At 46.6% G+C, this 16,596-nt stretch overlaps 1 protein-coding gene across 3 annotated transcripts in view; it reads right to left on the bottom strand.

Moving 5' to 3' along the window:
- The window catches only part of CLCN2 (chloride voltage-gated channel 2), a 532,043-nt gene that overhangs the window by 43,999 nt on the left and 471,448 nt on the right, over positions 1–16,596 (bottom strand). Inside the window, exons 19-21 of one of the 3 annotated variants that reach the window (XM_086944441.1) lie at positions 7,693–7,763; positions 6,050–6,115; positions 704–742 (exon numbers count right to left, since the gene is read on the bottom strand). In XM_086944441.1, coding sequence (XP_086800567.1) covers positions 704–742; positions 6,050–6,115; positions 7,693–7,763 — 176 coding nt within the window. The remainder of the gene's footprint in view (positions 1–703; positions 743–6,049; positions 6,116–7,692; positions 7,764–16,596) is intronic. The other 2 variants (XM_086944442.1, XM_086944443.1) reach the window with 2 other exon arrangements.

The following is a 16,596-nucleotide window of genomic DNA, read 5'->3' as shown; positions in this document are numbered from 1 at the left end:
TGCCTTCCTAACCGCATTGTAGTCCGGCCCTAAGATGTTAATGGGCACACTACATTAATACAGTATTTTCTCTGTAGAGTCTTTTAATGTAAAGTTTTCGTTTCTTTGAGTTGATTCGTTTTTTTCTTTCTTGTGGAAACAATTTAAGAAAGCTTGATTGTAATTTTCTTTCAAGATCAAATCAATATTATTTTGATCTGTTGTTGCAAGGCCCCTTAAAGGAATAGGACCCATTGGCCAGTGCCTACTTTGCCTATTTGGTAGTACGGAACTGGTGATCTCGGTATGGGGTGCTGCAGCCATATGTTCCCTGCCCACCAAACTCTAATTTAAGACCACTCCATATCAGGAAAATTATTAAATGCCACCTGGTAGCCTGAGTCAGAGATTCTGTACCTGGTCAAATCCTGCGGTCAATGCCAAACAGGCGGTTTGGTCTGTGGCGTGATCAACAAAAATGGCGTTACTTACTCAAACTTCAGAGAAATAGGAACAGCACTACCATAATGTCCACATCAGTCACATGCACTGTTCAAAGGCCAGGAACCCTCCACAAAACAAGGTACAAGAGTCCACTGAAATGTTTAGTTCCTTATTCAGTGATACCCACACAAAGTTAGTTGGTTGGTGAGAGCTTAGTGTGATAACTCCCTACCTTCAGCCATGCAATGGAAGAGCAAGGAGGTGTTAGTAATGTACTCACCTCTGAGGCGGTCATGCCGTCTTCAAAGTCCCGTTCTTTCTGTAAGAGAGAACGACAGGGGATGAGCGAGTTCATGGGTGCTCCTGGCTATAACCACAGCATTACTGCCGACTTCCGAGCCTCTTAAGTATCACAGCACAGCTGCAGTACAACATGCACCTCTGTGTGTTATGCATGGCAAGCAATATTCATGTGTGTACAGTGCCGTCTTTACGTATTAGCACGCCGGGCAGTTGCCCGGGTGGCCCACGAGCATAGGGGGTCCCATGAAGACCAGAATTTAACACACATTTTCCGTTAAACATTTTTATTCCTGTGAGTGGTTGTGTAGCAGGGCCCAGGACACTGCTTTGGCCGGGGGCCTATAATGCTGTTAAGAGAGCCCTGCTTGTGTATATGTAGGGCAGGTGTGGTAAGACAGGAAATAGGCATCTAAAACAAGTGAAACACTGAAAGGAGCATGTATCTCTGCATACCCAGGACAGGTGCAGCATGCTAGGGAGCATGCATCAATGTGGCCATGTCTAAACAGGACCACACCACCTCAGCATGCGGTGTGTATATGGGTTAAAGAGCAACCCGGAAGGAAGTGTGCGCCTGTAGGGGCATGTACGACAAGTGCATTGGGGATGGTAGTGTGCAACTCTCATGGCATGGCATGTATTGTGGCAGGCTGCCGTCATGGTATGCTAGCCCCCAGGAATCCGTCCGTTCATACAATACACTCACCATTCTACCTTCTGCCAAATAATGCTCCTTACCATAATTCCCCTGTCACTGTATGCAAAGTATGAAGGATTCTGTCCCTGGGTGGCACATGTGTTGCCTAACAGACTCCACAAATAAGGTCAGTTCAATCAAAATACAGCACTTTTCCAGGATGCAGGGTGCAAAAATGGTTGGTCATGTTCTCCTACACACCCTTGTCTTCCCAAGATGCCATCATGGACTCAGCGTCCTTTACTAATCACACAGCCCCACCACACTTATTGAACTCCCGCACCCTGCATGCTGCAAAAACAAATCTCATGAAGGCATGGTTTGCACTGCTCTGGCATTATGTGGCTTAGCAAGGCCTCTGAGGTCATCAAGTTTTCCCAAGGTTCACATTGTGGCTACCAAGATCCTGTATCACCTACCAACCACCAGGGCATTGGTGGTTGGAAAGTAAATTATGATAAATATTCAGGTCCAAGTCAACAAAACCCATTAGACAGCCCTCGTCACACAACATAGCACCAAAGACATATGGTTGGCAGACTTTGACGTCCCAACAGCAGGCCCCTTACTCACGCAAACCTTCCTTGCAGAGCAAGTAGAACTTCAACCTCATGTGTGCAGGTACACGCTGACACACAACCACATGCTCCATCTTATCAAACAGAGCAAACAGAACATGCTGGCTAGTGCTTAAAACACCCACACGCACAACACATTGTAACAGTAGAACTGGCAAAAGGGTCCTCTCCTTGATATGAACACCGCTTGTTGGGCCAAGGACTTTTCCACTCCATTGTATGAATTAAACGCCAAAGCCCTAGGGCGTATCTAGCCAGCCACACAGGACACCGTCATGAAACAACACGTCAATGGTTCAGACTACACATCCAGCCAGCCACACAGGACCCCGTCATAAAACAACACGTCAATAGTTCTGACGCTGCATCCAGCCAGCCACACAGGACCCCGTCACCACATAACATGTCAATGGTTCTGACTCCACATCCAGCCAGCCACACAGGACCCCGTCATCAAACAACATGTCAATGGTTCTGACTCCACATCCAGCCAGCCACACAGGGACCCCGTCATCAAACAACACGTCAATGGTTCTGACTCCACATCCAGCCAGCCACACAGGACACCGTCATCAAACAACACGTCAATGGTTCTGACTCCGCAGCCAGCCAGCCACATACAACACCGTCATCAAATAACACATCAATAGTTCTGACTCTGCACCAGCCAGTCACACAGGACACCGTCATCAAACAACACGTCAGTAGTTCTGACTCCACATCCAGCCAGCCACACAGGACACCCTCATCAAACAACATGTCAATGGTTGCGACTTCACATCTAGCCAGCCACACAGGACACCATCATCAAACACCACATCAATGGTTCCGACTCCGCATCCAGCCAGACACACAGGACACAGACATCAAACAACACGTCAATGGTTCTAACTCCAACACTTTGCTCCAAATACTAGAAATTAACTAAACAAAGGCTGGTAATCTAACGTACTGAGGAATAGATATCCATGCATTCCAGTGCCTAGGAAATCCATTGTCACTCCATGCCATTTAACAAGTGAGCAGATTTTACTGCACACACAGTACCACGGAACGTGCCTCAGTCACAATGAAGAACTTACCTAGAAACCCTCTTCTCAATCAATATTTCTTACCAGGGTTCCCAGGCAATCAGGACATGGCCATTACCAAGGAACACCATCCTAGCATGGAATTTATTAAGGAACGCTCTATCGCGAAATGCCAATTTTTGGAAACCAACCCTAAGAGACTGAATGGCACTTACCTGGCAACCCTTCTAGCCAAAAAAATCCCTGATCACTTATCCGGAAATTCAACAGTCATTTACCATTGGATCCTATACCATCAATGCATGGCATTTAGGATGGGCATCCCCATTACTGCATGCCAGCAACCATGAAAGCTACCTGTCACAGCAGTCCGCGGAGCAGGGACCCGTCACTGCGTGTCACTTATTAAGGAGTCCAATAATTGAATGCCATTTACCATTGCAATCCAATTTCCACAGGATCTCAACATCCCGTGCTAGCCTTTATCATGGAATCCCCATCTCCGGATGACTCATGCCATAGAACTCCATCACTCTATATCATTTCCCAGGAAATACATGTATGACACCTGTCTGGGATTTCTCACCTGTACGGTGCACAGCACTTACCAGAGAGCCTCTCTTTCACCGAAGAATGCTCTCCATGGAGTGTACGTGCCAACAAAGCACCACAACATACAACCTTTCATGACTGCATCTCATTCCTCCCAAAACCACTCTGTTTTTGCACGTCACTTACCAGCAAGCCCATCTGTCAATTCCAGAGAGGTTACAATGCACCCCCAACCACTTACACAACACTTACCTGTAATGCTAAACACATTACCTACTTGTTTGGAATTACCCTATAATTAAAATTGCTGTGCCCCTCATTTCTGTTCACCTGGGCACTGTCTGGCTGCAGTCAAGAAAGCAATTTGGCTAGCTAGAGGCATCGCAGTTGGCAATAAAGAACTTGGACAGAGCTCATTTGGCAATCAAGTTAATGATGGCTTGGATCAAAAGACATCATCAGAAATTTGCAGATTCTGATTGGCTGATTGCAATTGTGCGTGACTTGGAAGGTGGAAGTTGGTCAATTGCTGGCCACTGAGCTCCACTGACAATTATAAGCTGTTGGTTGATTTCAGCTGATCATGGAAGGCGGGAGCAGAAGGGACTGGTTGATTGACGTTTGAGAAATGCAGGAAATTACCATTGGATTTCTTGATTGGCATGATGCAGGTCATGGCTTGGAAAGAACACTTGGCATTGGATCACTGGCTTTGGCATGCTGCAGGATTGACCAATTAGCAGCAGGCGTCGCATGATTGGTTCTTTCACATGAATATACGTGGCCAATTAAGTCAGATGCTTGATTGGCTAGATTTGCTTCAGAATATTTTGGGAATGATTACCTGGGAAGGATTGTCTGATTTGTGGATAAAACAGGCATAGATTTGGTGGCCATCGTAATCAATTTACAGGCAAGTGGCTCAAATATTATTTTGGCTCTGATTTAGGAACACAGCATTGCATAGATCTGTTGGACTCGCGCTGTGCTGGGAAATCCTCACGGAACATGGATGTTTGGGGGATCCAGTCCTTCAGAGAAGGACCTCAGGGTTTAAAGGACCTTTTCATCTGCAGGTAGCCCCTTGGTACCCAGGTGTAACTAATATGCCATAGTCCATAAAGGGTGGCCAGACCCAACAGAGCCATACTGGAATAAAGAGGACCCTACCCAACTCTTACAGGAATGAGGAGTTATTTATTTTTTACACATCTCAAACCAAGTGGATTAAACTTTGCACCAGGTGTGCCAAATCCTTGCCATGTCGCCATGGTAACCACAGACTAGATACATTAGATTTATTTAAATAGCTTGTGTATAAATGTATCTCACACGGATATCATGAAAATACAGTAAGGACCTGGCACCCCTGCTATAAACACATGCTTGTTCTAGTGAGCGAGTCGGAGAGGAGGGGAAAGGGACTTCTGAATAAATGTGGGAACAGGTAGTCATTTGCACCAGCTGTTTAGAGTGTTTTTTCATTAAAATATATTACATTTCTATTCTAGGCCATTTCTTACCATAAAACCTTGTTAATTGGCTCATCCCCACTGGACTTTTACCCTCTCACCTCATGCTATTGGATGTTTCCTGCATCATTCCACCTCCTTGCACTGGAATGCATGAGGGACTATCTTAGATCTCAAAAGCGCACTAAATCATCACACAGTAAAATGTGTCAATAATGTATATATACATCGGTTGCTTTTTTCTCCACTGCAGCAGGGTTTTCCAAAATATTTGAGCTAAGACTCAAAATGCAAGCCAGGCATATTGGCTTTGACAATGCTTGTTTTCCTTTGCTGTGAAGTGGCCCAGGTGGCACACTGCACTTTACAAATCTCCTAAATAAATAAAAATATGGTTTATTCTTTTGGGGGCCTTTTTTTCGACATTACACACCAAACAACTGAGTTGAAAGAATTTGCCTCAATTATATTATATTTTACACATTTAAAAAGCGAAGAAACAGATTTTCCACTGTCTACTATTACACAAGTAAAAAAAATGCGTGAAAGCAAATTCCTCAATTTTTCCCTGCTGACATATTAAAATAATTATTCATTCCTACTGTGTTTGACTAGTTCTATGACTTCTTGCCATCTTATGATGCAAAGGGCAATGATGTGCATGGACAAAGGCCAATGAAATAACACAACATGTGTTTTAGGAGTTTGCATTTTCATTTATTTCCAGTCAAACAATGTGTTTTTATGTTTTTAAGTATCTCCTTCTGAAATTGTTATTTGGAGGAGAGGGGCAAATGATATGCTTTTAACGAAGGGGGGGGGGGGGGGCGGCGCGGGGGTGTCATTTCTCTCTATGAGGTGGGTGGTCAGGATCCCGCCTTTAGCATTCTGTTCCAAGGATTGGCCAGCACAGAGCGGGAGACCATCAGAAGGGTTCAATGGCCATTGCATCGATTTGTGGGGGTTGAGACTTTGAGAGGGGTTGTGACTTACCGCCTTGGATATGCGGACTCGTTTGCCCTTGCGTTTTTCGGGCGAATCTGCTTTTTCAACATCCTTCTTTTTGATCAATCCCCAAAGAAAAAGACAGAACAAGTTACAAACCAGACAGGATGGAACCTAGGAAGGGGACAAGTCCAAGACAGAGAATTGCTAATCTTCTGCTTGGAGAAGAGGACACATGTCATTACTGCCAAGTTTCAAGTGCCACCACAATAGAACCGAACATTTATGCAAAACTGGGGAAAGAAGAAGAGGAAATAATGCTATGAAGACATTTACAGCCACCAATGCCTGTCTCAAACATCAATGACTTGTGCCTGGTTCAACAGGTCTCCTCCTGGGCAACCTTTTGGCTCTACCACACCAGATGGTGGCATACCGTTTAGAATTTTCAGGCGGATGGAAAGGGAACAGTGTTGGCAAACCCATGAGGCATCATAGGGAGGATGAGTTTCTAATGAGTCAGAAGAGAGTGGTCATCACATCAAGTATCACGTGACATTTGTGGCCAATTCTACTCTCCCCAAGGTATCATGTTGGAGAGGACAACAGAAGATGCTGCAGGTACCCAGCCTCCAAGCATGTGGCACCTGAGCATCACCTCAGCTGCTTCTCACTAGAAGGGTCTCACCACCACTAATCATTTTTTAGGGTGTGGAAGAAGATGAAGGAAGCTGCTTTGTTCATGTGTTGTTACCTGCCACCCAATGCTTTTTCTTTATACAGTTTCCTACCTCTTCTGTTTACTAGTAGTGTGCCAAGAGAGCTGTATAATATTAATATCTGGTAAACGCCAACAGGGAGTTAGTCTACAGTAGCACAAGGCGTACCTTCTAGCATGTGGTTGGCATGGCGGTTAACAAGCAGCTCTCTCTGCTCAGTGGGGGAGTCTGTCATGGCTGATTCAATCACCTGTAGGAGTGATTGAGGGTGAGTAACTCCACACTGTGGCTTTGACTTTTAAATGTTGGCAGACAGGGCCATCTTGAGGCTTACCAGATGGTTGGCGGGTGCTCTTACCCGTAGCCAACACACAACCTCAATGAGATGCAGGGAGGTCGTTGATGCTTTAGTTAACTTTACTGTTGAAACTTCTTAACCTCCACAGATTAGTATAGTCTCATCATCCAATAAATCTGGCAGAGACTGACTGGTCTAGAAGGAATTCTCATAATTTGCAGAACTTCAAAGGCCCTTGTAGGGTTGGAGCTTCTGTGCAAGGATTGGTCACATCACCCTCCACCTTGCATGTGAATGACCCTATCCTCAACTGGTTTCTCAAAGGCACTGGATCACTGGGCAGTGGATGGCCTTCCCAATGGTCAGCCCCTCTCTTATTCTCAGTTGCACTTAAGTGGGCTCCCCTGCTGCTTCTCACCCCACTCCTTAAAGGGACCGGACTCCCCGCCTCCTACTGGCCCACTGGTCCGTGCCCACTCCAACGTGGGTCTCACAGAAGCCTTTTCTTTCCCATCTCCTGGTGCGTGGAAACCTGAACCAGGACAAATCCTCTGTAATTTTCTCCAACTCACACTATCCTGTGGTTGTGGAATGAAGTGGGATTCAAAGGAACAAAAGACAGAGGAGAGAAGAGGCAGAGAATATGGGTGCAAAGGAAGACAATGAGAACTGACCTCATCGGGGTCGATGACCGGCTGGGCACAGAAGAGGTTCTTCAAGGAGCTCCCGGAGTGAGTCAGGTTCTCTGCAGAGGGTGAGAAGAAAAACAAGAAGTCAGGGGCAGGCGAGGTAATGTGGCAAATGCTTGAGCTCAACATTAGAATGTACAACTTTGCATTAGCATGGTAAAAAAGAGAATACAACACTAAACTGATTGTAAATGAAGGCAGTTAAAAAACACACAATGTAATCCTATCTAAAGGTAAAACAAATATAGGGTAATTAAAGAACATGAGCAAAGGAAGAGAACAAAAAAATATGCTACCATGGGGTCAACCAAAGATTACACTGTGAGAAGGCAGAAAGAACTTACACTGCACTAACTAGGTCAGAAATGTTTTAAAAAATGAAGAAAAAGACAGTGCAAATGGGACAGCACAGACCGTGACATCAGTAAAAGGATAAATTCAAGCAGTATTACTTGGGTCACAAAGATAAAGCATAGTATCTTGAAGAGACCGTAATTTTTATGCCAACATGAGTTTAAAAAAACACTACACTCAGGACCGTAGTTTAGTAAGTAAGATTCCGGGATGTGAATCGTAAATTTCCCAATTAAAAAACAGTACGCCGAAGGGTGGAGGGATGACCAAGGTTTGCAATACACTGTTTCAATGAGGAACAGATTCATTACTTATTTGCGTCAGGTGGGCCTCGATCTAAGTTCAAGATAAAAGATAATAACATATACTACTAAAATACATGTGCGTGTACATAAGCTAATGGTTGGTTTTATTGAATTAGCGCAGTTAATTAAAACCATAGCTATAAAATATCAACATTAGCACAGTTATGTTTAGAAAGCAAAATCTGAAAAAGACCGCCGAAATTTAAAATCCTCTACATGTTAAAAACAATCTTGTAGGTGCCAGTATAATCACAAAACAGTGCAGGACCTAAAGTAAACTAATGCATTTCTTTAAAAGTTGTTAAAACATGGATGGCACTTGCTTATTTATTTTTGCTCAATCTGATGGTATTGGCGCACTCGCTCAGTTGTCCGCCTTGCCATTGCGCAAAAACAAGCCAATGGTATTAGATTGCTTTAAGTGCTCACCAGTAACATTACACAATGACATTCATTTTTGTCGCTGATCCTGCTTCAACTAGGGTTTTTTTCCCCCATTCTTGCTTGCCCATCTCCCCATCCCCTCCCCGCTTGACCCGTCCACCCACTACCTCGCTTGTCGCTTGTGCTTTTTCGTTTCTTTTTTACGATTTATTTGACCCCTTGTTCAGTCCTCCATCTTGTCATAGGGCTAACACCAGCCGATGGTATTGGAGCGCTTTCAGTTACATTACACAATGACACATTCATTGTCGTAGGCAGGGGAAGTGTAAGTGATTTGCCAAGAATCAAATTATTCAGCCGACCCTGAGATTCAAACCCGGTTCCCTAGTTCCCCTGTCGGCAACTCAGGCCATTACGCCACATCCTCGCTTCATTTCAAAGCTCCTCAACTGTTTCCCACGATCACTTCCACATTTGTTCAGAAAGGCCCTGTCATCACCGAACAAGCATTGGCAAAGCCAATAGATATTGGCAATGCCCGCGCTATTGGCCTAGTCAATGTGAATGTCTTTTAGGCATGTTGTCTAGCAGCACATCTGCTGTTCATCATGGCTGAAAGTCACTGAAAAAAGTGCTATGATGCGGCCAGTGCAGGCCTCGTCATAGCACTTTTTTGTGTTAGGAGTGGCAGGATAAGAAACTGAACATGGGGGCGAAGCGACTTGGCGTCGGCTCAACATCCTGTGATTCTGGGCTTTCATGATTTGCCATGGGATCAGTGTGCCAAGGTCTGTTTTCTACTGCACATTTTGTCCACTTCATGTTGGTCAAATAGAGTCAGCTAGCTAGCGTTGAAAAACAGACCTGTGTCGAAGGAACGCAGGTGAACATTAGGATCCTGATGACCAACAGAGACTAGAGCCAAAGTGTAGCCTAATATCCAGTTATTTTCTACCCCAAGGTAAGCACAAGTGTCTATGCAGGTCTGTGTAGGCGGTTTTTGCACAGACGATTGTGCACGGATGTTAGCATCACCACGGGGACCAGGTTTATCGGAGGATGTAGTACACCACCTGTGTGTGGCTCAAGCGCACTGCAGGGGTCATTCCAAAATGCATGTGCAGCATTTCCCTTCTTAGAACTGTTTTCTGTTGCTCTTTTAATAAATGACATTTACATTCGTCTAATTGTAATTTTTTTTAAAGGGGACCTAAGTGGACCTGGAGATAAAATAGTCTTTTAACCCTCGGCAGGCGCGGAGGAGGGCGTCGGAGAGCGAGGTAAGCTCGGAGGGAGAAGCATTTAAAAAATCAGGGGCGTAGCTAGACCATTTTGCCGTGGCGGTCCCCTGCGTTTGTCGCCCTGTAACGGCTGCAGGTAAGAGCGGTGGGGGGGGGGGGGGGGGGGGCCTGCTATCCCTGTGTTTACCACCCGCAAAGGGCGCAGGTAAGGGGAGGGTAGTGCTGGCGATCCCTCTGTTTGCCACCCCGCGACGGGCAAAGGTAAGGGGAGGGAAGTGCTGGCGAACCCTGTGTTTGCCACCCCGCGACAGGCCGCAGGTAAAGGGAGGGAAGTGCTGGCGATCCCTATGTTTGCCACCCTGTGACGGGCGCAGGGGAGGGAAGTGCTGGCAATCCCTGTGTTTGCCACCCCGTGATGGGCGCAGGTAAGGGGAGGGAAGTGATGGCACTCCCTGTGTTTTGCACTCCACGACGGGTGCAGGTAAGGGGAGGGAAGTGCTGGCGATCCCTGTGTTTGCCACCCGCGACGAGGGGCGCAGGTAAGGGGAGGGAAGTGCTGGCGATCCCTGTGTTTGCCACCCCGCGACGGGCACAGGAAAGGGGAGGGAAGGTGCTGGCGAACCCTGTGTTTGCCACCCCGCAACGGGTGCAGGTAAGGGGAGGGAAGGTGCTGGCAATCCCTGTGTTTGCCACCCTGTGACGGGCGCAGGTAAGGGGAGGGAAGTGCTGGCGATCCCTGTGTTTGCCACCCCGCGACGGGCCCAGGTAAGGGGAGGGAAGTGCTGGCGATCCCTGTGTTTGCCACCCCACGACGGGCGCAGGTAAGGGGAGGGAAGGTGCTGGCAATCCCTGTGTTTGCCACCCCGCGATGGGCGCAGGTAAGGGGAGGAAAGTCCTGGAGATCCCTGCGTTTGCCACCCCGCGACGGGCGCAGGTAAGGGGAGGGAAGGTGCTGGCGATCCCTGTTTTTGCCACCCCGCGACAGGCATAGGTAAGGGGAGGGAAGTGCTGTCGATCCCTGTGTTTGCTACCCTGCGACGGGCGCAGGTAAGGAGAGGGAAGTGCTGGCGATCCCTGTGTTTGCCACCCCACAACGGGCGCAGGTAAGGGGAGGGAAATGCTGGTGATCCCTGTGTTCGCCACCCCGCGACGGGCGCAGGTAAGGGGAGGAAAGTGCTGGCGATCCCTGCGTTTGCCACCCCGCGACGGGCGCAGGTAAGTGGAGGGAAGGTGCTGGCGATCCCTGTTTTTGCCACCCCGCGACAGGCATAGGTAAGGGGAGGGAAGTGCTGGCGATCTCTGTGTTTGCCACCCCGCGACGGGCGCAGGGAAGGGGAGGGAAGTGCTGGCGATCCCTGTGTTTGCCACCCCGCGATGGCAGCAGGTAAGGGGAGGCAAGTGCTGGCGATCCCTGTGTTTGCCAGCCCGCGACAGGTGCAGGTAAGGGGAGGGAAGGTGCTGGCGATCCCTGTGTTTGCCACCCCGCGATGGGAGCAGATAAGGGGAGGGAAGTGCTGGCGATCCCTGTGTTTGCCACCCTGCAACAGGCTCAGGTAATGGGAGGGAAGTGCTGGCGATCCCTGTGTTTGCCACCCCGCGACGGGCGCAGGTAAGGGGAGGGAAGGTGCTGGCCATCCCTGTGTTTGCCACCCTGTGAAGGGCGCAGGTAAGGGGTGGCAAGTGCTGGCGATCCCTGTGTTTGCCACCCCACGATGGGAGCAGGTAAGGGGAGGGAAGTGCTGGCGATCCCTGTGTTTGCCACCCGCGATGAGCGCAGGTAAGAAAACTAATCCCGCCTGGGTCGGACCGCCTCCCCCAACTTGCTTCGCCACTGGACAAAATATATAGAAGCGTACACAGGATTCGTGGTTAGAACACTCCTTGAAGTTCATTTTGAGGTTCTTATTGGATTGTGGGAAATTAGGGATGTCGTGAAGTTCGGGGTGGAACCAACAATAGATAAATAAAAGGGTATATTGTAGTCCTTGGGGGTCACTGTCAGCCAAGAAATGTTACGCTTGTACAAGGTGAACTGGTTCCGGTTTAAACATGGGTGGGATGAAATGAGACCAAGGGTTCGTATACAGCGCCCTCTGCAGGATGGGGCAACTCATGACCCACGGATGTACAAAGCTTCGTTAAGTGCCAAGTATAAAACTGCAGAGGTGCACGTATAACGGATAGGGACTCACAGGTGTTATACCTTGAGACAAAACTTCTCTTCTGCTTGGCTGTGGTTGTAGAGGGAAGGGAATGGATATTGGAGTACCTCATGACGAAGGCGCTATAGTTTGGAAACAGGCTAATGGAAGTAGTGCCTGGGAGAAGACAGGCGCTTCAAACAGCTACAAGAGGATCAAGTCTTGTCTCGAATAAGTGGCTTCACCATTGTCAACAGTGCAATAAGAGGATGTGGCGTAATGGCCAGAGCTGCAGACTTTGGAACCGGGGAACCAGGTTCGAGTCTCAGAGTCGGCTCAACATCCTTTGATTCTGGGCAATTCACTGAATCTTCCTGCAGCTACCAAAAATGAATGTGTCATTGTGTAATGTAACTGGTGCTCATGTAAAGCGCTCCAATACCTTCAGGTCAAATTTGGACTATATGAAAATTGCAACAAATATAAATCAGTGTGATATGTATACAAAATTACCGGACTGTTCCAGACAGAATTCAGAGGCACTCCTGAAATCTAATCTTGCGGTGAGATTCCGCAGAGCGTCAAGGAGCGTTACAACAGAGCTTTAAGTGGGATAAAAATACCAGGGGGGGGGGGTCCTAAAAAGGGGCGTGGTCAATGTAATTAAGGGCGTGGTTTATAAAAACATAAGCCAAAAACCCGTGCTTAGCATAGTGCGCCGCCCAACTTGTATTTTGCTGTTTCAGTCATTGCATCCAGATATATGATGCAACAAGTAACATCATACCCACAACAAGTTAGGACCATTGGCTTTGTCAATGGTTGTTAGTTGCATAAGATAAATAGGCAGCAACTATGGTTTGTAAATAATATTGAAAAAGCTTCCATTTAAAGCCCTGGTGACACTAGGACAATGTTCCTGCTCCGGAGTTTCAAAAAGAGAAAGGAAATCCAGAGAGAAAATGACTCTTTTAAAAGGATTTCCCTTCCCCTACAACCCTCACCTGGCATGACGTCATGACGTAACTTCTCCACTAGTGAGATGTGAGTAATGTGAGCAGCGCACATTGATGTGCCTGCGGTCACTGCAGTCCAGAAAAAATACGCACCGTCTATGCCAGGGCACAAAAAGAGCCTGAAAGAGACCAGTTTCGAGACCCACTTTAAAAAACTGCAGGTGCTCAGACCCGGTGAGACCCGGCCCACTTAAAGCCCTGCGTTACCAGTAGAGTGGGGTTTCACTTCATCGGGCTCACAAAAGGACTCCAGGCGTACTATATTGATTGACAGAAAGCTGGGAGCCTCTCAACCATTAAAGGCAAGAAATGGCCCCGTCTTAACAGAGATTACGGGCTATACCCAGGGCCACTGCATTTGGGACATAATTCATCATCTGATGCATAATCTGCAGATTATAACAAAAAAAATCTCTCTAACTCAAACTGATCAAAAGTTACTAAAAACGCAGAAGCATGTGTTGATGTGAGTTGAAGTTCTTGGCAAAAGGTAACTGGCCACGTTTCTGTTGCTTATAGCTGTATTGGGGTGTTATACTGGTTGGTAGTAATGAGGTAAAACCTTTGCCACAGAGTGTTAATCTGTATAAAAACGACAAATAACGAACTAAGACTATAACAGAATGTGCTGCATTATGCCGCATAATTTGCATTTTCTTGCTACATAATTTAGTCAGCACTGCCACATAATTTGGTTCTCCCCCCCGCAGAGTTCTAGTGGCTCTGTTTATACCCCATTTAGACACAGTGATGGACTCCCCTCAGGAGTCTAGGCACACGCGCCCCAGTGAGAGTTACCAATCTGCACAGAAGTGGAAGCCATTTATGGACAGAAAAGGCCTTCCGAGAGTGGTTCTTACTTGAGGGAGCTGGATGAACATGCATTAACTGTAGAGTTCGGTACTCGACTCCTCATGGGCCAACCAACACAGAGATTGGCGCTCGTCTTGCGAGTCAGGGATTTAATCCCATATAGACTTCAAGTGAGCGAGGCAGTGTGTCCTTTCTCCTTTCTCCTTTCTCCTTTCTCCTTCCCCATGACACTTTATTATAGCCTTATAGCCCACCGTAGCAGGCTATACCAGCTATTAAAGGCCCGCTGCAGCGTTAACGGGCCTGAGCCGACAGCTAGGAACTTTAACAAGGCAGCGGGACTTTAAAAGCCGGTATAGCCCTGCTACGAAGGGCTATAAGCCTATTAGAACATTCTGCCACTAGAGGGCAGAATGTTCTAACACATAAAAGAAAGCCTTCAAGGAGCGCAAGGGGATTGAAATCCCCTCAGGTTCACTGAAGCCTTTGTTCACAGCCAGAGCTGTGAACAAAGAAACATTGGAATGTTGGAGCTCCAGGCTTATACCAGCCGTTATGAGACTGGAGCACTCAATTGTTTTCAAAGGAGCTACCAACATTCCAATATTCTAAATATGATTAAAAGTAATAAGCAAACTTCCAAAAGGTCTCATTTTTACTTTTTTTTACCTGATTCCTAATCCCCTCTCGATAAGAATATTTCCAGATATTAATTGCTTTATTTTTTCTTCTACTTTTCTCAGTGATTTGGCATTTCGAACATTTGGCTTTGTCAATGCTTGTTGACGGTATTGAAGAGCATCAGCAATAAAAAAATGACAATAATAATACTTGTTGCCACTGCTGATCTGTAATAACTAATTTTTCAAATACTATTCTAAGATGATAGACCTCTATCTGGGAACAGTAAATAGAAAATTGCTACCAGGCCCTCCAAGAAGGAAAAAGTTAAAGATTAAAAATTTAAAATGGAAAGGGGAGAGTTGGACAAGTAAGCAATGGAGAAGTGGCAGTAGGAAAAACAAGCATTTTCAAAGCCAATAGGTCTCCCCTTTCAGACCTATCGGCTTTGGCAATGATTTTTAGGCATGCTATACAGTAGCATAGATGTACACATAATGTAAACCAAAAAGTGCTATAATGAAATGAAATGAATTTGTACTTGTATAGCGCACTTATACCCTGAGGTGTCTTGGCGCTGTACGCATACCGCTGTGGAAACCTTCCTGGATTTTCCCTGTGAAATACCCACTCCTGGGCAACCCCAAGGTGAAGCCAGGCATCCTAGCACTCTTGGGGCCGTTGTGGAGAATAAGCAAGCTATTGCCCAGAGTTGCAGAGTGGGACTCCATGATTAGAATAGGCACCGAGGCGAGAATGATCAGGTCCGAGGAAATTGAGCCCAAGGCCCGCCGAGGCGGGAATTGAACCCTGGTCCCGGGCTAGACCTCTGCATCAACATCTGCCGCTCTAACCATTGAGCCACACTTCGCCACTGCTCCAGTGCAGCCAATGCAGCCACTGCGTCAGTTTGTAGACATGCGCCAACACAAAATGCAGTGAGTCTTTGTACTTTTTATGTACCAATCCGAGATGGATAAGGAAATAAAAAGTTGCACCAAGGCACTTTTTTGAGATAGGCTAATGCATTTGTTTGATATTGTACTAATGTACTCTTTAAAGGGGGTTTGGGTGGGAAATGGGCAAGGGATTAGGCAACAAGAAGGAAGAGAGAGTGAGACCGAAGGATCCAGGTGGGGGAGAGTTGGATAAGTGAGAGACAACCATGAGGAATCAAATGTGAAATGGAGGGTGGGCAGTTGGGGAAGGAAAAACACACAACGTTGGTGTGGGCAGCCGAGAAAGAACATAGACATTGGAATTGGAATTTGGTCAGGAGGCTGATGGGGAAGCACATGGACGACGAAGGAGGGTGTGTAAGCAAGAAAGGTAAAGGGAGGCCGAAGGAAGCAATAACGGCAACTGCGGGAAGGAGGGCGAGAAATACATGGATGAGAAAGAGTAACAAATTACTGAAGGAGACAGCTTGAAAACACATGCACTTTTGTAGAGTAGCTAACCACAACAACAAAAAAAGTAGCGCCCGAAAGGTGAGCAGATTCTGGGAAGGGACAAACACTAGAGTGGAACGAAAGCCCATGGAAGCTGACGAATAAGAAGCAAGCAAATAAGAGTGACAATAAAGCCAACCAATGGTAAGCAAAGGGCAGGCTTCTAAGCCCACTATAAGCGAACAATGTTTCGCACCATACAGGGCGGTCTTAGGCAACACCTAAAAATACAAATAAAAAGGCCGAAGGGGTTAAGAACAGGCAGCAGTGTAAATATACTAGGCATGTAGTCAAATGGCTGGTAAGAAAAGATAAGCAGGGGAAGGTAAGACACTGCACATGAGCAAACAAATAATTTTGAGAAGAAAGACAGCCAATGATAAACAATGGAATAACCGAAAGCCCACTCTTAGTATTGGTATTATTAACTAAGTCTTTCCACAATAGAGAGCTGAAGCGGTCTATGGGTGAGATATAAAAAGGCTCCTACCCGACATGTGGCACAATATTTTCTAGGCCATATCAAGGCTTATTTAACATTTTTTTGAACTACCTGCTCTGCC

Source organism: Lissotriton vulgaris, chromosome 11 (genome assembly GCF_964263255.1).
Source record: "Lissotriton vulgaris chromosome 11, aLisVul1.2, whole genome shotgun sequence".
NCBI lineage: Eukaryota > Metazoa > Chordata > Amphibia > Caudata > Salamandridae > Lissotriton > Lissotriton vulgaris.
This window is presented reverse-complemented; position numbering and strand designations above follow the sequence as displayed.